Raw genomic sequence first — 21956 nt, 5'->3', positions numbered from 1 at the left:
GACTGTGCTGCTCAAGATAGGTCAACTCTCATTCTGAAAATCCCAGTAAACTGAAGCTCCTTATGCAAAAACAGGAAAGATAGCTATAGGTGGTGTAACTCCTGCTCTTAATCTAGTTGTGCATCTTATTTTAATTAGAACATATGCCCAACAAATTGATGCTTTGTGTGCTAGACTCTTCATGTGGTTTCATATTTAAAAGGCAGCCAATCCTTTCTGCAGCAAGAACATGTGAATGATGGCACACACATCCTGAAACACGTATAGAGCTGGGAGCATATATCCCTGATGCATGCTCACTTGTACTTTACAGACTCAGGTATGTTAATAATCATATTTATTTTATTTTGTTCTTTCTAGGGCTGCCGGTTCCTCCCAAGTTAGGGAACCCAAGTGACGAATGACCAAAACTGTTAAAACAAACTTTTAAAAATAAATATTCATAAAACTAGTTTGAAGCAACAGTTAAAACACATAAGCCATTAAAGCATATTAACAATTAAAATGCATGAATAGCAAGGAGCACAGCACAGAGTGCGTGCTTTATGTCAGTGGCGTAACTAGGCAAACTGGAGCCCTGGGCAAAACCTGAGTTTGATGCCCCCCAGGCGCATGCCCAATGCAATGTGCGCCTCCCAGCCCCCTTGTAGCTACACCCAGTGGCATGTCTAGGCAAACTGGAGTTTGCCCCCGCCCCATGGGCAGCCGCCCTCCCCCACCATGACCAAGCAATGATTTTTTACACCAGGTCGTTTCAAAGTCACCATCACATTATAGAACATGCCCCAACTCACAAATCTGAACACAGCAATAGGCCATGCCACACAGCAGAAATATTTTTTAAACATTTTCAAAATGCTTTCAAAATGTTTTATTACTGCTATGAAAACATTTTATGGTGTATCCAGTCCCCTCAATTGGGGGAAACAGCTTTCAACGTTATTTAAACTGGGAACTCCAGATTCTTCCTTTAAGGTAGATTTAAAAGGAGAATCTGCCCAATGGGCATTACGCCCCTGCTTTATGTACTTGTAAACATGATGACTACATAAAGAAAGGAGCGGCTGTGCACCAGTGAAATCAACCTTCCACTGGGGTGGGTGTTCCAGGCAGGGTGAATCTGCTGCTGTGGCTGGTGCGCCACTCCTGCATGGGATTTGCCCCCCCCCCTCCTTTGGATGGGGCTCATAGTCTATGAAACTCTATGTTTTATGTTCTATTTCAAACATGAGTTGATGTTAAATATTAGAGACACAATCTTCTCTTTCCTCTTACCTGCAGCTGGTGACCTCCCTCTCCCTACCAGTTGTGCCTGCTGCTACTCATCTGAGTGATGAGAGAAAATATCCGGGGGCAATAGGGAGGGCAATTGATGACATCAGCATTATATAACATGGTGATATGCCAAGGGGGAGGGTTGTTGGTGCCCTTAAGCCTTCCCACTGACTTGTGCCCAGAGGAGATTTTTCCCTCCAAATTTAATTATGCTTTGACGGAGCAGCCCTTTTGTTTGTCAGTATGCAGTGCAGTAGCATGAATGTGGTAATTTAGACTTTGTGTACACAGTTTGCATTTTCCTGTTTTAATAAATTAAATTAAACAATAAGAATGGTCTTTAGTTGTTCAACCGGGCACTTCATAGACAGGAAGATTAGGAGCTCTGTAGAGACACCAAAATAATATTTTCCCTAATGCCAGAAAAAATAAAATAAACTGGCACCAGAGGCTTGTGCAGTTTAAACAAAGAATCAAGAAGCTTTTCTGGCAAAGCATGTAATTGAAATTATGTACAAAAAGTTGGTTTGTGAGAAGTTACTATTTTACTAGTTGTTTCAGTATCTTTTTACAGTTAACGCAAGGCTCACACAGGTCATACTATCTTTACTGTCTTCAAGTTGTTACAGTCACTTAGGCCGTTTCTGCACGGCCCCCTCGCGCTCCCACGCCGGCAGGAGTTCTGTTGGCGTGGGGGCGGAGGGGGAACTCTCTTCGCCTACTGAAGCGTGCAAGCAGGCAGCCGAAGGGGAGGCTTGACGAGGCGGAAACAGAAGCTGACTCGCTCGGAGCCGCCTCTAAGCCCTCACCTCCGCCCCGCTTACCGGTGTCCTCCACAAATTAAATGCGCTGTGGGGCGTCGCTAATCGCTCCATGCGCTGCCCTCCGACCCTGGAGGTCGGGAAGGGACAGTGTGAAGCCGAGACTTCTGGCTCCTGAAGGCGGCAACCGTACAATAGAAGCGAGGCAATCTTCCCAGCGGCAGTTCGCACCGTGCGGCATAGAGACGATCCCTCAACAACAACCCTTTAAAGGAAGAGGCGTTGCAGCAAGCGGCATGCTCTGTGCGGCTGGCTGACCTGGGGGGGTGCCTTTTTTGGCGCCCCCAGGCCGCGTTGCAGATAATTAACGTCTTGAAGCTTGACCTTTAAATTCTTTAAAGCTAAGGACCCACCAGGATAGGTGTTCAGTTTTTTGTTTGGCTCTCTAGTTAATGTGCTACCCAAACCTTCATTTCAATCCAAAGGTTAGTATAACCTTCACAGTTCCTCAAACACTAACTCTAAGACAGTTTCTCCTCTGGAGTGTCCATCTCACATGGTGCTTATCTGAGAACAACTTGCAGCTTTCCTCCAGGAAACCCAATCCTTTCTCTGCTTACCAACTAAACTACCTTCAGGAACTTCACTGTCCTATATCTGGGTGGGTTCTTCTCAGAGAAAATCTACCAAGCCCACCAGTGTGATTACTCAATGTTACTGTGTTATGGTTAACTCCAGGACCTTGGCACAGACTCCCTAACTTAAATCTGTCCTTCCTGGCACTTAATCAGAGTAGTTCAGCTGACTTAGCACTGGTCCTCAGTCTCCAGAGAATGAAGCTACAACAGAACAACTATTCACTCTGGCATTCAAAGCAGTTCTCCCTCAAAACTCTCAGTGCTCTGGCTAAGAACACAGTTCAGTTCTCTCTAGCCTGTCATGTGGCGTCCCAGGTTAACCTTTTGGGCTCTCAATTTTCTACTGCCTGAAGGTGCCTAAGTGTCTATATACCTCATAGATGACATCACTTCTATATACGTCACAGATGACGTCACACCAGAAGAAATGTCATCCTGTTGGACAATGCTCTGGCATTTGCCCTAAACTCTATAATTAAAGTTTAGGGCAAATGCTTCAGCACTGTCAGCAGCACAATGACATCATTTCCAGGTTGCTGTCAAGCCCAATTCCTTGGTAAGTCTCCCATTGCTTGCTAGTCCTGCAGTCCTAGTTGGGCAAGAAGTCCTTGCATGTGGACCCAGGGAATGAAGAGGGTCTTGGATTAGTAGGAAAGGCTGGGCAGGAAAAGGAATTTCAGTAGAACCAATGCCTATGTCCTACTACTTCATCCCACTGTCAGTCACCCCCAAGCTCAAACTGTGTGTTGCCCCATTCTCTGGAGGTAGGGTTGCCAGCTGCAGATTGGAAAATTCCTAGAGATTTGAAGACTGTAGGTTGGGAGGGGTGAGGAAGGGGAGAACCTTGCTGTGTTATAATGCCACAGAATCAAGCCTCCAAAGCAGCCATATTCTACCAGGGAATTAATCTTTGTAGTCTGCAGCTCAGTTGTAATTCCTGGAGTTCCCCAGGCTCCACATAGAAGTTGGCAACCATATCCAGATCCTAAGTCAGTAAGGAGAGAATTTTCTTTGTTCGCCCTGCCAGCCTTTGTCCTACATGTAAGGCTTTCCAATCTCTACCCTGTCTCTCACTGTACAGGAATGAAATTTGAACAGAGTTGGCATCATGGCTTGGAGAAGCCACCCTCCCACCCCCACCCCCCACCCCACACACACACTGTGCTACAGTAACAGAAATCACCACCTGCCCTTCCTTTTTGGATGCTTGTTTTCTACTTGTCAGACCACATGTCAAGCTGGAGTCTCCTTAGAATCTGATAAAGAAAGGCTCAGGCAGCAAATTTTATGTTTAGAAGCAAGACCATCTGCCTCCTAGTGATGTCTATGAGGAAAAGTCTGGAGGAGATGTTGTAAGATGGCTGCTGTAATGGGTTCAGTTAGAGTCTCTAGACCCAAACAGTATAATATGTAAAGTAAAGGCATCAAATTCCTTCATAAAGAGAAAGAGGTTGGGATTCGTTCTCAGGGGAACCTGGGAGATTTTTCTGTGTCTCCGCTGTGACTATCTCTTCATTTGGAAAGTACAACACCATATCTCTTTCTCAGCCAGATAGAGGAAGGCAGTCAACCTGTTGGCCTTTAGATCGGGCGCCTGGTTTTAACAACTTCTGTTGTTTTAACCTGTATTTCATTTTGTAACTGCTGCTTAAGTTTTAAGTTTTTAAGTTTTTAATGAGTTAATGTTATATCCTTGTAATGATTTGTTGATTTGCTGTCTTAAAAGAACAGCCATATTGTGAGCCGCCTCGAGCCCTTCGGAGGTGAGGCGGCTTATAAATCTAATAAACAAACAAACAAACCATGACTTGCATTCTACCACTTGTCTGGTTGAGCAGGAATGGTTACTAGAAGAATCTGCTATCGACCAGAGGGAAAGGGCAGGCAAATGAGGACAGCTGTTATTTCTCTGCGTGAGAGGTGCACTGGTGACTAGTGACGGCCACGTGGGTTTGCCGGACAACATCTTGACCAGGGACCCAAAATCCAGAACAAGCTGTGAATCCAGACAGCATTTTTAGAAAGCTGAGATCCAAGAAAACCTGCACGCCAGAGGCAAACCACTTGATGAAATTGTTCCTGTGTTGGCATTCTCAGTGTGTCAACAGTTCCTTCTTTATTATTCATTGCTGGAGGAATATGAGGCTTGTGGTTGTGAGAGTGGTTAGAAATGTACATTGGAAAGGTTAATCCTAGAAAAAGGATCGATGACTCTTTTCAGTGGGAAGCCGGAGGGGAAAAATCATTTTTGACCATTGCCAGCTATGATGTTTGTGTCCTGGATGACAACTTGAGTGATATTACTGCAGTCCTCTGAGCTCACCATGTGCCTCATGCTAAAATCAGTTGCTGCAACATCATCACCCTGTGGAAAGTCAGGAGAAAAGCAGAGGGGGGAGGGAAAGAGAAAGAGAGACCTGGAATCTGAGTCACAGGAACTTTGGAGGACTTTTTCTTTAAATATCTACTGGAAGCCTTAAACATGAGAGGAAATCACATTAAAGCTTAGCTGGGGATATATACACACACAATCTGTCCTGGAGTTTCAGACATTTCATGCAGCAGGTTAGAGGGATATTTTATTTTATTTTGTCTAAGGAGGAGTTTCTTTGACAGCTCCAGCTGTAAAAACTGGTTTCCCTGGCAGATTCGTATTGTGGGATTCTGGGATGAACTGGCGTGCTCAGTGCTTTGGCGACATGCGCAGCGGTAACACGGAATGTTTTTCCAGATCGCTTACTCCGAAATGGTTTCCTGGGTCCCAGCGATTACGCATTAACTGAAAGGTGTGTATTTGCTAACGGAGTCCTTTTTCCCTCCTGAAATCAGCTTTGAAGTGGAGAATGCCACAGAAATATTCGTGATGGAAATGGCATGTGCTCTCCTCATTAGGTGTGTTGTCTGCGTGCAAATGTGCACTTGTGCATGCGCATCAGTGCTTCCCCTCAAGCCCCTCCACTTTCAGCTTCTCCATGTATTCCTTGTTGAATTTGCTGTGTTTTTGCTGCATGGGCCTTTTTATCTAGCCTTGGTTTTGGGGTTGGTTTTTTTCCAGAAGTTGGAAGCAAGTCAAGGTTATGTTTGCTCTTAAAATTTCAGAGACGCTGCCAGCTCAGCACATTGCCCTTGTTCCCGGGGGTGCGGGGAGATTTTATTTATTTATCACGCTAGGTTAATTGCTTTAAATTATTTAATTTACGGAAATCCAACATGAACAGTTGCATTCTTATCTATATTTAACAGAAGAGTATTCTTTCTCATTTCCTTCCCTCTGCCCCTCGCTTCTTCATTCATGGGCGATTAGTGGAGCCTCTGCAATGTTCTACCACCACCTCCATCCAGCATTTACTAAGTGCCTCTAAGGTTAACAATCTCCAGGTGAATCTTGGAAATCTCCCAAAATTACAACTGGTCTCCAGGCTACAGAGATTAGTTCCACTGGACAAAATGGCTGGTTTGTAGAGTGGACTCCCTCATATGCCCTGCTTGTGTCCCTCCTCTCCCTGAAAGCTATCCTCCTAGGATCCACTCTCATATCTCCAGGAGTTCCCCAAGCCTACATGCCTTTCCTACCTTATCTGCAAGACTGCTTTGAGCAGGATCAAGGGACACTACTGGATGATGCTTATGGAGGGAAGGGAGATTGTGCCACATGAATGTTTTCCTTTAAAGAGCAACCCCGCAGGTGAGGTGGGGGAATGGAAATTGTTGGAGTGCATCCCAACTTCCCTCAAGAAGACCAGGAGGCATGTGTGGCTTTCCCGAGCATCTTTAAAAGGGACAGGGAGAAGGCTTAGGAGGAGTTCCCAAAGTTGGCAACAGGCTGGGCCAGAGAGAACTGGGAGCAGAAGGAGGAGTGGGTTGTCATGGCAGCAACTGAGAGTTCTGAGGCTATTGTTGACTCACATGTTCTTTGAAATTCCCTGAGTGGGATTCATGGGTAGATTGAGCATGATACCTGATTCAGGTGAATACCAGGAAACAGTCCAGTAATTATTCAAGTGCAAGACTAGACTTTTTTTACAGGTATGCCATCAAAAAGGGCATAAATATTCACATAAATATTAGTGTTATGTCCAATAATGATGTTGTCTATAACATTTTAAGGGGGCTGTTTTACTTCACATTTGTCTTTCTTTTGAGTAAATATGGGTTGTGTAATCACTGATGGTTTTCTGTCTGTATCCTGTCTGGTTACCCCATTCCATACTGTACTTTCTGCCTTCTCTATGAGGGCCTCACTCTGTCTCCTTTTGGACACTGAACTTATGAACTAGAATTGCCAAATATGTATACTTCAGTTGCCTCAGACCTCATTGATTAACATGTCTTGCGACTGGTTTCTTTGACTGAGTGGGTCATGACATTGTTGGACTGCTCAGGGAAAGGCAAGACAACTTCCTAAATCTTTTCCAGTTAGGAAAGGAATCCCTGTATGTTTGCCACAGAATCCATGTGTGTTGCAGAGGACTAGGGTGTGCTTTCTAGGATGTGCTGTTAGATGACATGGGTGTGGGGTAGCCTCACTCAGAGGAACCTAAACTGTGCTCTAAAATTTGCCCAGCAGAAGCCCAGAGGAGGGAGGGTCATGATAGGCTGTGTTTCAGGAAGGCCTAATTGGTCATTGCTACTCTTTTCCTTGAAACTAAGCGTGACTCTCCTTTTTTATATTTTATGTTTACTTTTTATCAATAATTTCTTTTTTCCACATTTTGCTGGTCTTGTAGGGGGTATATAAATAAATTAACATTATGCATTCATTTTGTATAATCTTTATGCACTGATGATACAGGGTTTGTATGTACAATGTCTAGTCTTTATACGTACACATTTATAATACATTTCTATGATGAAAGCCAGTGTGGCATAGTAGGTAGGGTGTTGAACTAGGTTAGGGAGAACCATGTTCTAATCATGCTTACAATGAGTCACCCTAGGCCAGCCATTCTATCTCAGCCTAGCCCACCTCACATGGTTGTTGTTGGAAAAACAAAATGGCGGGAGAACCATGTACTCAGCCCTGAGTCCTGTGAAGGAGATGTGGTCTAAAAATTCACCCAGTAAATAAATAGTTGAACAATGCATATTTTACATGGAGACAATTTGGTGCGAGGCTATAGTCCAAAAATAAACCCCCACTGAGTTTGGTTTGCCCAAGGGAGGAATGAAAAAACATGGGGGTTTTCAGCGCAAAGCCTCAAAAATTAGAAATTCTAAATTATCCATCCCAAAGGCTTCTGAGGAATTCAAAGCACAGTTTGAAAGCCACGGTTATAAAAAAAGCCTTATTATCATTGCCTGATATTTAAAATATTAAGGGGTAGCAGTACACTTTGCTATTTCAGTTTGTGCAGTAATTAGGCCAGATTTTGCTAGACTTAATGACCGGCATATCATTCCATTCGTCGTCATTTTAGATCACAGACAATCAGGGCCGACACAGGAAGCAGGAAAGGTAATGAGAGCGTGATTGGGAGTCATTTGCAAAACTGAAGAACATGGCAAGATTCTGTGCCATCATTTCATTCTTTGTGTAAGATTGCCACAGAGAGAGCTGGCAAAAGGACTTCAGTCCTGGCCTGCAGCATCAGCAGCTATTTTGGTCTCGAGTTGACTACCTTGCTTTGCTAATGCGCTTTAATTTGGATTTGTGACACCACCTGCTAATCTCATCCAGGAATGCTCCTGAATAGAAAACGGGAATTGCAGATGATGACCTATGCTGGGATTTGAAGGCGAGATGCAGGCAGCGAAATGCCAGCACAGCCTCATACCTACTTCTCCTATAGCTGTGAGGCATTTCTGCATGGCCACAAATCTGCCTGACAGATCTATGTTGGGTGCACTGCCAATGATCATTTGACTGGAGATGTTTGAATCATATTTCAGATCAAACCTGCATCGCTGTCTTCTCTGTAGAGGGGTGGGAGCACCGTATTGAAGGGGCAGGCACGTGGTGGGATTTGGCAGGAGATGTGTTCAAGCCAAGTCGTTTATTTACTGTTGCAGCCATAAGCCATAACGTCATTAAACGTATAAATTGCATATTGCACATCACGATTTCCCCCATCACGGTTTTGATATATCGCGAGTCAGAATAAGAAATTAAATGGGAATTCTGAGGGAGTTTTGAAGAAGCCGCAGATACCATGCGAAGGCCAGCAAATGGCACAGAAAAAGTTTAGAAACTCAGAAACGTCTAAAATATATGTATGGTATTGAATAATATCAGCATATTTTTAATTTTTTAATACCATAAATATGCACACTTTCTTTTTTAAAGTTAAAAGAAAAAGAAAAAATAGACTTATTCTCTGGTTAGGAAGGGAGAGTCAAAATATTTTTTTTTATTAGGCCTTCCTGCTGTGTGGTTTCCGGGCTGTATGGCCGTGTTCTATCAGCATTCTCTCCTGACGTTTCGCCAGCATCTGTGGCTGGCATCTTCAGAGGATGCCAGCCACAGATGCAGACGAAACGTCAGGAGAGAATGCTGCTAAACTTCTGACCATACAACCTGGCTTTCGAAGAAACCAAGCTCTACACCTCAGTATTCAACCCGTGAAAGACTTTGACAGTACATGTTTTGTTTGTTTGTTTGCCAAAATGTTTTACGTGCATTTCCAGATCGCAGCGGTGCCACGCACCTAACTCCAGTGATATGGAAGGGACACCTGTACACATTACAACAATTATTACAAACATATTACAAACACATTAAAAGCAAAACTCTCTCCTCACCTCCAATTTATAAATATTAAAAGATTACAATTTTGGGTAGAGTTCTTACATAATTAATAGATACAAATTTCTTCGTAGTATTTATTGCTAAAAAGGAGAAAATAGCCACTTAAAAAGTGTCGCATCAGCCAGTAAAACAAACTAACAAACAACTTAGTGCATTCCTCGTCAGAACTGGAAAAATTGACCGGAAATGGATTCAGCAGCTTATGACAAGAGAGGTATTTGAAATTTGAAATTGAGGAAAGATGTAGGTTAGAAATTTTTATCCCTGTCTTGTTTGTACTGTCAGAACTTGGAATCCCAAGGATGCTGATTGATAGTAGGTTCCGAACTGATCACGGGAAGTATTTCTTCTCACATTATGTAATTATCTTCTTGGAATTCATTAGCCTAAAAGTGGTGCTGGCCACCCGCGTAGTTGGCTTTTAAAAGGGATCCATCCTGTGCCTTTTATCAGCAGCAGTTTACTGACCACAACTATTTCCTGTTTCCCTTTCCATACACATGACAGCCATATCTTTTGGCGGAAGTGTCTAGCCATGCTAACCCCTACTGACTTTAGGAGACTGACAAGGGCGTATCACTTTTTAGGAATGCATGGCAATTTTTTTCTGGGGGAACTGGTCTCTGGCTCCTTCCGCACATGCAGAATAATGCACATTCAATACACTTCCACAATTGTTTGAAAGTGGCTTTTGCTATTCCGCACAGTAAAATCCAGCTTCAAAGTGCATTAAAAGTGGATTGAAAGTGCATTATTCTGCATGTGCAGAAGGGGCCTCTGTCATCTGGAAATCAGCTGTAATACTGAGAAATCTCTAGGTCCCTCATAGAGGATGGCAATCCTACTCTAATCTTTGCAGGACTCCTCTACTTTTACAGACCAGTAGCTCAGATGTCTGCCTTGCATGAAAATGTCATTTTCAGCTGCTGCCCATGCTCTCCAACCAAGGAGACATGTCGGCCTAGACAACTGAGTGCAACCTCAGTCTGCAGAGACCTCATCCCTCTGAAATGTAAATGCTGGGGGAAAACAAGGAAGGAGGAGAAATCTTAATGCTATACAAGTGAACTTCTAAAGGTAGACTGACTTCTATGAGAACAGAAAGCTAGGTTAGATAGACATTCTCATGTAATTAATGAGAGCCATTTAATTAACGATAACCATTCTAACCTACTAGCCAAGGCTCTTGAGGCAGCATACATCCATACATATGTGCTCTCAAGTTGCGAGTGACTTATGACAATCCCAGCAAGGGGCTTTCAAGGCAAGGGAGAAGCAGAGGTAATTTGTTACTGCCTTCCTCAGCAGACCTTCCTTGGTGGTCTCCTATCCCAATACTGACTTTGCTTAGCTTCTGAGATCTGTTGAGATGGCACTATACTACCGGTATGTTGCCTTGAGGCAGCATACGATATATATAAAAACAATGCCGTGTAAAACAAAAGTCACCTTTCAAATAAAACAGGAAAAAACCGAACCGCCACCAAATAAAATAGCAACAAAAATAGGGATCGCTCTGGTGTTTCAGGTGCCTGAGAGAATGGGTCTTTTCAGTCATGGCACCAAAATGATGGAATTCCCAAAATGATGGAGGGTCTTTGTCTTCCACTAACAGTGAAGACTCTTCTGTTTTGTTTGGTGTTTCCTCAGTGCCCCCACTCCTTCCCTTATATGCATATGTTTGTGTTTTGTTGAATTGTTTTTGTTGTTTTATGTATGTGCATTTCAAATGTTATTTAAATGTTTTGATTGTTCACTGCCTTGGGGCCCCCCGAGCTGCATGGAAAGTTGGGATAAGATGTTCTAAATAAATAAAAATAAATGGGTTGAATCCAAAGTTACCCTTTTCACCGAAAGGAGTTTTTTTAAAAAAAACTCACAAAAGGGTTCTTTATGTGAGTGGAAACACATCTTTGGATCAACCTCATTCATGTGAGCATAGTTCTAGAGGGCACAACTCTGCAGCACACAATAGTTTTGGGATGACCTGGTAGAGGCAAGGAGAGAGGACACCTGTGTGCCCGATTCAGCTTTAGCTGTTTGAAATAGCAAATGCCAGTGCACAGATGTCCTAAATAGATTCAGCACAGGGAGTGGCAGAGACTTAAATGGCAAACAGAAGTACTATTTGATTTTGTACCCTGTGACAACATAACCTTTGAATAATTTGCCATGACAAATTCCAGTTTCCTTCAGTTTGTCAAAGACTGCAGGTGGGCAATGCGTGACTCACTGGTTGCATGTGCAACCCCTTGGCATTTGGTAAAACCTCTGCTGTCATTCTTTAAATAAAGGGCATGTTCCTGTCTCAAGCAAGTGGTTTATTTTTAAACAACGTAGCAGAACACCATGGGGTTTAACCTGAGAACCCTTTCCCTTCAATCCAGATGCAGAGGGGCAAGTTGTGATAATATCAACTTGTTTCAAACATAATGCCATTTCGTTGGGATTAAGTATAATCTTTTTAGCCCTCATCCAGAAGTGTCTCTAGGCACCTGCTTATGGTTTCTAGAGTTTCCCAGGGATCTGCTAGAGATGTGAGGTAGAACTGAGTTTCGTCCCCTTATTGGTGGCAACTCAGACAAAATCTTTGGTGGCCTCTCCCAGAAGCTTTACATAGATGTTAAAAAGCATGGAGGATAAGGTGGAACATGATGGTATCCCATAGACCAGAGGCAGCTCTGACATCATATTCTGAAACCTATCTTTGAAGTAGGCTCTAAACCACCCAACCACGAAAATGACCGATGGTATTGAAAGCTTCTGAGGTCCAGGAGAATCACCAGGGTTGTACTTCCCAGTTCAGGTTGTCCACCAGTATGACCAGGTTGACCCATAATTAGGCCTGAAACCAGACTGGAGTTGTTCCAAACAATCTACTTCATTCTAGAATCCCTGAAGTTCCCCAGTCGGCCCCCACTTGTTCAGTCACCTTGCTCAGGAACGGTACATTTGAGACTGAAGAAGAAGGGTTTAGATTTATACCCTGTCTTTCTCTTCTATAAAGAGACTCAAGGCAGCTTACAAACTCTGCTCCCTTCCCTTCCTCAACAGGCACTTTGTGAGGTTGGTGGGGCTGAGAGAATTCCAAAGAACTGTGGCTGGGCAATAGTTATTCAGTTCTTCTTGATCCAGAGTAGGTTTTCACCACTAACAACTGCAAGGTAGGGACAGCTACCCCTTCCTTCAGGGCAGAGGCATTCCTCCCATTGGGCAAAGTGGGCACTTGCCCAGGGCGCCACCTTGTGGTGGACGCAAAAATGCAGGTTCATTTGTGGGATTTTTTTGTATTTTCAGTGTGTTTTCCTTTTTGGCCTGCAGGGGGTGTAGTTTTTAGGCTAGCTGCACCAAAATTTCAGGGATTTTTCAGGAGACTCTTCTGATGATATCACCCAGGTTTGGTGAGGTTTGGTTTAGGGCAGCGGTGGCGAACCTATGGCACGGGTGCCAGAGGTGGCACTCAGAGCCCTTTCTGTGGGCACACGTGCACAGAGTTCATCATGGGGGGGTGCGGAAAATCACCCCCCCACACACACACCCCTACGCTGGCCTGGGCATGATCCTTTACCTGGGAGTAAGTTCGGTTGCTGGCAATGGGGCTTGCTTCTGAGTAAACCCTCCTAGGGTCGTGATTCACCCATTCGAAGCGTTGCACGGTTGCTTCACCAAGCTTACGCCTGAGTAACATGAGCCTCGGAACCAACTGTTTTTCCTAAACTAAAACCTCAGTATTCAGTTAAATTGCCGTGTTGACACTTTGCGATAAATAAGTGGGTTTTGGATTGCAATTTGGGCACTCGAAAAGGTTCACCATCACTGGTTTAGGGAGCTAATAGGAGATGGGGGCTACACCTTTGAGGGTCCATAACTTTGGACCCCCTGAACCAAACGTCATCAAACCTGGGTGGTAGCATCAGTAGGGGCTCACGAAGGCACTCTGAAATGTTGGTGCTGCTATCTTAATAATTGCACCCCTGTCAGCAGGCACCCCCTAAATTTCCCCAGATTCTCCTTTTAAATCCATCCCCATCCTGCCAATGCTTGTTTTCTTTCTTTCTTTTATTCTCTCAATGCCTAATGAAGGTTATTATTATTATTACATCCACCCCCTTCGGCATGGATTTAAAGGGAGAATCTGAGGTCCCCAGTTTAAACATTGAAAGTGATGCTGTTTCAGGGTGGGGGAGAATCCACCCCAAAATAGCATCACTTTCAAGTTGTTTAAACTGGGGACCCCCAGATTCTCCCTTTCAGGTGGATTTAAAAGGAGAATCTGGGCTCCCTAGTTTAAACACCATTGAAAATGACGCTGTTTGGGGGTGGATTCCAACATCACTTGTTTAAACTAGGGAGTCCAGATTCTCCTTTTAAATCCACCTTAAAGGGAGAATCTGGGGTTCCCAATTTAAATAACATTGAAAGTGATGCTGTTTCCCCCAATTGGGGGGACTAGATACAACACTATAAAATGTTTTCATAGCAGTAATAAAACATTTTGAAAGCATTTTGAAATTGTTTTCAAAAAAATATTTCTGCTGTGTAGCATAGCCCATTGCTATGTTCAGATTTGTGAGTTGGGGCATGTTCTAGAATGTGATGGTGAGTTTGAAACGACCTGGTGTAAAAAATAATTGTTTGGTCACAGTGGGGGAGGGTGGCTGCCCATGTTGGGGGCATCAAACTCAGGTTTTGCCCAGGGCTCCAGTTTGCCTAGGTACACCACTGCTTCGGGGAGGCATTTGCTGTCTCCTGGACTCAAGTTTGCCAGCACGCCCCCACCCCCCCCACCAGCAGATTTAAGGAGCCAGGATGAGAAAAGCTTGTACAAAAGGTGGCATGTTACAGACTTCCAAGACTGTTCACATTCTCAGACTGAATATGACACAATAATTCCTCTATATATTATTTTTGAAAACCACGACTATTTAGATCAGTGATGGCGAACCTTTTTGAGACCGAGTGCCCAAACTGCAACCCAAAACCCACGTATTTATTGCAAAGTGCCAACACGGCAATTTAACCTGAATACTGAGGTTTAGTTAAGAAAAAATGGTTGGCTCTGAGGCGTGTGTTACTCAGAAGAAAGCTTGGTGGTAGTTGTTGGCTTTGCTTTGAAGCAACCATGCAACTCTTCAAACGGGTGAATCACGACCCTACGAGGGTTTACTCAGAAGCAAGCCCCATTGCCAGCAACTGAGATTACTCCCAGGTAAAGGATCGTGTTTTAGTTCTTTGAATGAAAATCAGTGGGGTTTAACAGCGCTTAACAGGGTTACCTTCACTACTTCCCCAAAACTAGGTCTTAGGTTTAATGCTAATAATCAAGCCCAGCAGCCGAGGCCAGCCTAGATGTGTGTGTGTGGGGGGGGGAGTGATTTTCCACCCCCCCCCACATGATTAACTCTGTTTGTGCGTGCCCACAGAGAGGGCTCTGAGTGCCACCTCTGGCACCCATGCCATAGGTTCGCCATCACTGATTTAGACAACTGAAATGCATGTGTGAATACTGCCCAGTAAGTAGCAGCCATTTCTTTTGTAGAGTTCTGGGAACCTTAGCTTTCTTAGTAAATATAGAGAAAATTTGACAGAAATTCTTATCATCACAATTCCGCTCTATGAGTGTATGACGTATGGCAACCCCAGCATGTGGATGGTTTGTACTTGCCTTCTTCTCCAGAGTCTTCCTTGATGGTCTCCCATCAAAGTACCAACTCTGATTAGCTTCTGAGATCTGACAAGGTTGGGCTATACCGTGCCACCTTCCTTCCCTGTCTTCTGCCTCTAAGCAGATATGAATTTTGCAGTTGTCAAGTCCAAAGTGGTATATACACAGCCAGAGTTTTGAGTTACGTTTCTAGTTACGTTGCTCAAAAAGACATGAGTTAGAAAACATTGTCAGTTCAAAATGCATCTGTTTCCTCAGGCATTTGTTTGCTTTCATTAAACATCGTAGTTGATGGAGCTGTATTACTTTACATTTGAATGACTGCTTTTAATTGTGGGTTGTGCTCTTTGGGGTATTTGATGTTGATATGTTTATGTCCATTGCCCAGAGCACCTTGATAACAAATATATGTCATAAACAACCTTATTGAACCCTTGTATCTCTTTTGTGTTGGGTTGCAGGTATGGCCTCACATGTGCAAGTTTTCTCCCCTCACACCCTTCAATCAAGTGCCTTCTGTAGCGTGAAGAAACTGAAAGTGGAACCAAGTTCTAACTGGGATATGACCGGGTACGGCACACATAGCAAAGTCTACAGCCAGAGCAAGAACGTGCAATCCTCTCAAGCAGCTGCCGCCATCAACGCCTCCCTCCAGATCCCCAACCCCAGCATCCCTTACGAGCAGACCATCATCTTCCCAGCCAGCACAGGGCACATCGTGGTGACATCCGCCAACAGCACCTCTGGTGTGGTTGCAGTATCTGGGCAAGCACTGGGTGGACCACACAACCTGATGCGTCGAAGCACTGTGAGCCTTTTGGACACCTACCAAAAATGTGGACTTAAGCGCAAAAGTGAGGAAATTGAGAACACGAGCAGTGTGCAGATTATTGAAGAGCATCCACCAATGATTCAGAACAATGCCAGTGGGGCCACAGTAGCCACCACCACCACCTCCACAGCCACCTCGAAAAATAGTGGCTCCAACAGCGAAGGGGATTACCAACTGGTGCAACATGAAGTGCTGTGTTCCATGACCAACACGTATGAAGTATTGGAATTCCTTGGCCGTGGAACCTTTGGGCAAGTGGTCAAATGCTGGAAACGTGGCACCAATGAGATAGTGGCCATCAAGATCCTGAAAAACCATCCTTCTTACGCCCGGCAAGGTCAGATTGAAGTCAGCATTCTGGCCCGGCTAAGCACTGAAAGCGCAGATGATTACAACTTTGTCCGAGCTTATGAATGTTTCCAGCACAAGAACCACACCTGCTTGGTCTTTGAGATGTTGGAGCAAAATCTCTATGATTTCCTAAAACAAAACAAGTTTAGCCCATTGCCACTTAAGTACATCCGGCCAATCTTACAGCAAGTAGCCACAGCCCTAATGAAATTGAAAAGCCTAGGTTTGATTCATGCAGATCTCAAACCAGAAAATATCATGTTGGTGGATCCATCTCGGCAGCCGTACAGGGTTAAGGTCATTGACTTTGGTTCTGCTAGCCACGTGTCTAAGGCTGTGTGCTCAACTTATCTTCAGTCCAGATATTACAGGTAAGAGAGTGGAGTTCAAAATAAAGAGTTCTTCTTCTTCTATCTTTTGCTCTCTAGTAAAAATTCCTGAAACTCAACTATGGTGCTGACCAATTAGAGGTAGCAGGTGTCAAGTAGGCAGATGATTGATCAGGAGGACTGGGACAGTTCAGTCTGTGTCTGAGTAACAGGTAGCTTCAATTTAAGAGGCAAGCCAAAACCAGACTGTGTACCAGACGGAACCATCCTGGCCCCTTGTGTCACTTAATCCCAACAGAAGCTGCAGTACCACTCCATGGCCATCTGCAGTGGTGGTGCTATGGTGCAGCAGACAGCAGGCCATCCATTGGTAATGGACTGAGTCTTTATGGTTCAAGTTCCTGGATTTAGACTCCCTAATACCTTCATATTCCCTGACCTAGTTGATTCATCCTAGCTAAATCTCATCAGATCTTGAAAGCTAAGTAGGATCGATCCTGGATACTGCACAGATGGGAGGACCACCAAGGAAATTCAGAGTCTTTATTCAAAGGCAGGCAATGGCAAACCACTCTGCTTGTCATCTATCTTGAAAACCCCATGAGAGGTTGCCATAAGTCAGCTGTGACTTGAGAACACTTTACACACAGACAACTTTATTGTGACATGAGATTTTGTAGGCTCCTGCCTATGAAATTTCATGCCACAATAAATGTGTTAGTCTTCAGTGTTCAAAGGGGCTGTCTGTTGTTTTTGCTGCAGCAGACTATCACGGTTACGCTTCTGGAAGTAATCAGTGATGCGATTCTTCATGCTGATGAATTTGAGCAACGTAAACTGTGCGAGTTCTTACTGTAGCGCATATGTTACAATGCAACAGATGCTGTGCCTATAAAAATGCAGGCAACAGCAGCACCGCTGAACGACTCTTCTGCTGGATACACGTACTACTGGGCTCCCCCTACGATTTGTCAGTTGCCATCCTTTTCACTCTGTCTCTTAAAATGCAGATTGCAGACACTAGAGGGGGGACCTGATCATGGCTGGAGAAGAGTTAATTTCCAGAATGTGGAACTTTGACGGTGTAGCATTGCAGCAGTTGATTTCTATTTGTGTTTCCTTTTATCTGGGGGTGGGGAGAGAAACACCCTCATTTATTTCCTTGAAAAAAAGGTTTATTAAATGAAACATTCCAGCCAGTGATAGTCTCATCCTTCAGGGCAGACAGGTTTGTGCAGTGAATACGTCGAAGCTTTTAGGGTTGCAATTTGCTTGCTAGGTGGAGTGGGAGAAAAGGGAATTAATTTGAGATGATCTTGTTGAATTGCTGGGGATTCTGGAATGCCTCTCCACTTCTTCATGGGGACCCCGTTCAGGCAACTATAGGGAATGATTCTTTGATGTGGGTGGGTGCGGAAGAGGGATTGACAGTGTTTGATTTTTTGTCAGGGTTTTGTTATTGGTGCCAGGGGTGAAGAAACCCCTGATGGTTCATTGATCTTGGGTTCTGAATTCCTCGTTCAAAGGTTGCCAGCTTTCACACCATCATAGCCAGCTTCATCATCTCCTCTCCTGTCTTCTATTCTTGAGAAGCAAAGCAGGGAGGTGAAGTTACTGCAGTGGGTGGGGAGGGGGGAAGCCGATGGATGGAGTCATGAAGAACACTCATCTCCCTGTCTCTGAGGGGGGGATTGTTTTTGTTGTACAATGGGAATGAAAGAGGGGTGCACTGGAAGGAGCAGAGGTCCCTTCTCTAACAGATATCAGCATTTGTATGCTAGGGGCATCTTGCAACTTCAGAAAGAGCTGAAAAGAAAATAATTTGTTTTCCATTACTTTTGTTGCCAGGTCATTAGGAAGATAGATGGGCTGGCATTAAGGAAACATAAATAGGAAATGAATGTTATTAAGAAACATCCTAATAATAAATCCCAGCAGACCGGAGAACTCTATCTTTAAAAAAAAAACCATGAAAGTGAGGGGGTTCTTGAGACACTTAAATTCCTGCTTTGACAAAGCATTGGAGAAAATGGTAAAGGCTATTCTCAAAAAGGTGAACAGTCTGATCTTGAGAGGATAGATTCACCTCTCCAACCTCCAAGTGAGGTGATCAGTATTAATACCTCATGTAGCCTACTCTAGGGTGAGGAACGGCTATTGAATGTTGTCTGGCACAGATGCAGTCTGTTCCATCTCCTGAAATTAGTAGCTGCCAATAGGGAGGCCAGATGCCACGCAAGGAGCTTTAGAATTCACCTTAAGTATTTTAATTAAGAAACATTTGGCAGTGATTTGATTGCTTGGTGCCTCATAGCTAGCACGTTCTGGTCTTAAAGATGGTGTAATTGGAGCAGGAAGGACACGGCAGGGTGATCATCTGGTGGTGTAGGAACTAACAGCATCTTGCGTCATCTGCTCTCAATGCTGGTTGTCAGTGCAAAGGAAAAGGATTGCATCTCAAATGTTCCTGTGCTATGATAGGAATGTGAATTTGTTGCTTGCTTTGATGTTGTACCTTGTTTACAAGGAACCGCCCCAAGATTTTGTAGAAGTGGCCTCCTTAAATGTCTGTGCTCAGATAGGCCTGTAAACATCCCTCCACCTGGTCTTCTGCATAGAAGTTAAGAGTGCTGGGCAGAGGCGTAGCTCCAAGGGGAAAGAGGTGGGGTGAGGTGAGGTGAGCGATTCACTGGGCGCACCCCTGTGGGGATGTAGCGAGGGCTTTCCTGGGGTGGGGTGGGGGCGTTCCCCACCTTGCTACGCCTCTGGTTCTGGGCTGAGATCTGAGAGTCCCAGTTTCAAATGTCCACTTTGCCGTGGAAGCTTGCTGGATGATCTTGGGCAAGTCACGGTCTCTCAGCGTAACCTACCTCACAGGATTGCTGTAAGGATAAATGGGAGGAGCAGAGCCTGCTGTTGTGAACCAGTTGGACAGAATAGCGCAGGACATTTCTAAATAAGTAATTCTGTATGACAAAGACTCCACCCCAGTAACAGACTATCCATTTGTTGCTTGTATATTACTGTACACATTGAAATGTTTCCCATGTTTTGAAAACCAGCAGAGGGTTACCTGTGCATCACTGGGGTGCCTCTGCAACTCAGACCTTAGTGTTAATAATCTGTGCGCAAGACTGGCTCCGGAACACAAAAACAATAGCGGAGCTGATAATATGTAAGAAGATGAATTCAGGCTATATACACTGTGAGCTTCTAAATGTTTAAATGAATTCTTAATCATTTAAACGACTGCTTTGTTACATGAAATGTACATCCCTGCTAGATAGGAAAGTTTCTGTAAGTTTGAAGCATGGTAGCTGGGAGGGGCGTTGCTCTTTTATGATTCTTATTAGAATGTCAAAATGGCACGCATGCCTGGCATCAGGATGGGGATGGACAAGCAGCCCAATAAAATCATTTTGGGTGGGCTAGTAATATTTGTGCATGTGGAGCAAGGAATTGTGCATAAGTGTACACCACAGCTCAGTGGTAGAGTACACATTTCATAGAATCATAGAGTTGGAAGATACCACAAAGATCATCAACTCCAACCCCCCTGCCATGCAGGAATACACAATCAAGGCACCCTTGATTGATGGCCATCCAAAGAAGAAGACTCCACTGTGCTCTGAGGCATCATATTCCACTGTCAAATAGCTCTTACTGTTAAGAAGTTTTTCCTAAGAAGAAGAAGAGTTTGGATTTATATCCCCCCTTTCTCTCCTGTAGGAGACTCAAAGGGGCTTACAATCTCCTTGCCCTTCCCCCCTCACAACAAACACCCTGTGAAGTAGGTGGGGCTGAGAGAGCTCCGAGAAGCCCAAGGTCACCCAGCTGGCGTGTGTGGGAGTGTACAGGCTAATCTGAATTCCCCAGATAAGCCTCCACAGCTCAGGTGGCAGAGCTGGGAATCAAACCCGGTTCCTCCAGATTAGATACACGAGCTCCTAACCTCCTACGCCACCTAATGTTTAGGTGGAATCTCCTTTCCTATACTTCTAATCCAGGGGTAGGGAACCTGCGGCTCTCCAGATGTTCAGGAACTACAATTCCCATCAGCCTCTGTCAGCATGGCCAATTGGCCATGCTGGTAGGGGCTGATGGGAATTGTAGTTCCTGAACATCTGGAGAGCCGCAGGTTCCCTACCCCTGTTCTAATCCATTGCTACTAGTCTCTGGAGCAGCAGAAAACAAGCTTGCTCCATCATCAACATGACATCCCTTCAAATAGTTAAACATCACTATAATGTCGCTCTTTAACCCTCAACCTTCTCTTGTCTTGTGGAAGTCCCTGGTTAAGTCTTTGGTGCCCCTGGTTGTGGAATCTTGAGGAGCAGCAATGGGAGAGCATCAGTGCTAAACTTGAAGTAACCCTCAAGATAGGAACATGATATCTTTTTCCAAGGGTGAAACCCTATGGATCATTTGTTAGTTTCTACCTGACCTGGAAACTTTGGCCATTTCCGCACGGCCATGCTGCGGGGGTGCGTCGGCGTAAATGACGCTGACACACCCCCCCCCGGGACTGTTCACATGGACGGTCCTGGTAGGGGTGGGGAAGATGGCGCAGCCTGTGCAGAGGCTGCGCCGTCCCCCGAACGCCTTACCATCCCTCCGACCTTCCGGTGCGTCGCCCGGCCAGGGGACACGCCCCCCTGCCCTACGTGACAGCTCTGGAGTCGCAGGGCAGGGGGGGCGTGTCCCCTGGCCTAGGCGACGCGCCGGAAGGTTGGAGGGACAGTAAGGCTATCGGGAAAGGGGGGGAAAATGGCGCCTTCCAGCCGCTATCTTTCCCATGGCAGGAGTTGGAAGCTGCTGTTTCCGAAAAACCTCGCTCAGGGGGCGAGGTTCAGCAACAGCGGCTTCGCGCCGCTCAGTGGTTGCGAGGCCGCCGCCGTGCAAACCCCTCCCCACAGATGCTGTTTTTAGCGTCCCTGGGACGCTGTATTCTGCCCGTGCGGAAACAGCCTCTTATTTTCTTTCTAAGACTGGGGGTAGCTGTGACTGTTCGAAGAATAGTGTACCTCTGGAGCCTAGGGAAGCCTCATGTATCAGGCAACACTCCAAGCAGTGTCCTCATGGGGCATAAGCAGACAGAGTTGGAGGTTTATGGATGTAATCTTGGCTGCAACTTATGATCAGTATTCTCTTCAGTACTGCACTGGATGGGTTTAGTGACATTGCTTAGTAATGGGGGCACGTCATTTTGTGTTTCTCATATACATTCTGCACTACTGGTTTTCTCAAAATATTGCCCTCAACAAGTCCCAGATTACAAGAGCCACTTACCCCACAGGTAAATGAGAAACACAGTGTGGTGGGGTGCCACTTCGCTTCCTTCAGCAGTTTCAATCAAAACC

The 21956-nt window shown here is 44.9% G+C and overlaps 1 protein-coding gene across 2 annotated transcripts in view; it reads left to right on the top strand.

Moving 5' to 3' along the window:
* HIPK2 (homeodomain interacting protein kinase 2) overlaps positions 1-21956 on the top strand; it is a 177571-nt gene that overhangs the window by 57043 nt on the left and 98572 nt on the right. For both annotated transcript variants that reach the window (XM_048499564.1, XM_048499563.1), the window contains exon 2: positions 15546-16638. In XM_048499564.1, coding sequence (XP_048355521.1) covers positions 15546-16638 — 1093 coding nt within the window. The remainder of the gene's footprint in view (positions 1-15545; positions 16639-21956) is intronic.

Source organism: Sphaerodactylus townsendi, linkage group LG06, assembly GCF_021028975.2.
Source record: "Sphaerodactylus townsendi isolate TG3544 linkage group LG06, MPM_Stown_v2.3, whole genome shotgun sequence".
Taxonomy (NCBI): Eukaryota; Metazoa; Chordata; class Lepidosauria; order Squamata; family Sphaerodactylidae; genus Sphaerodactylus; species Sphaerodactylus townsendi.
The sequence above is the reverse complement of the archived record's forward strand: the minus strand, read 5'-3'. Positions and strand labels throughout refer to the sequence as shown.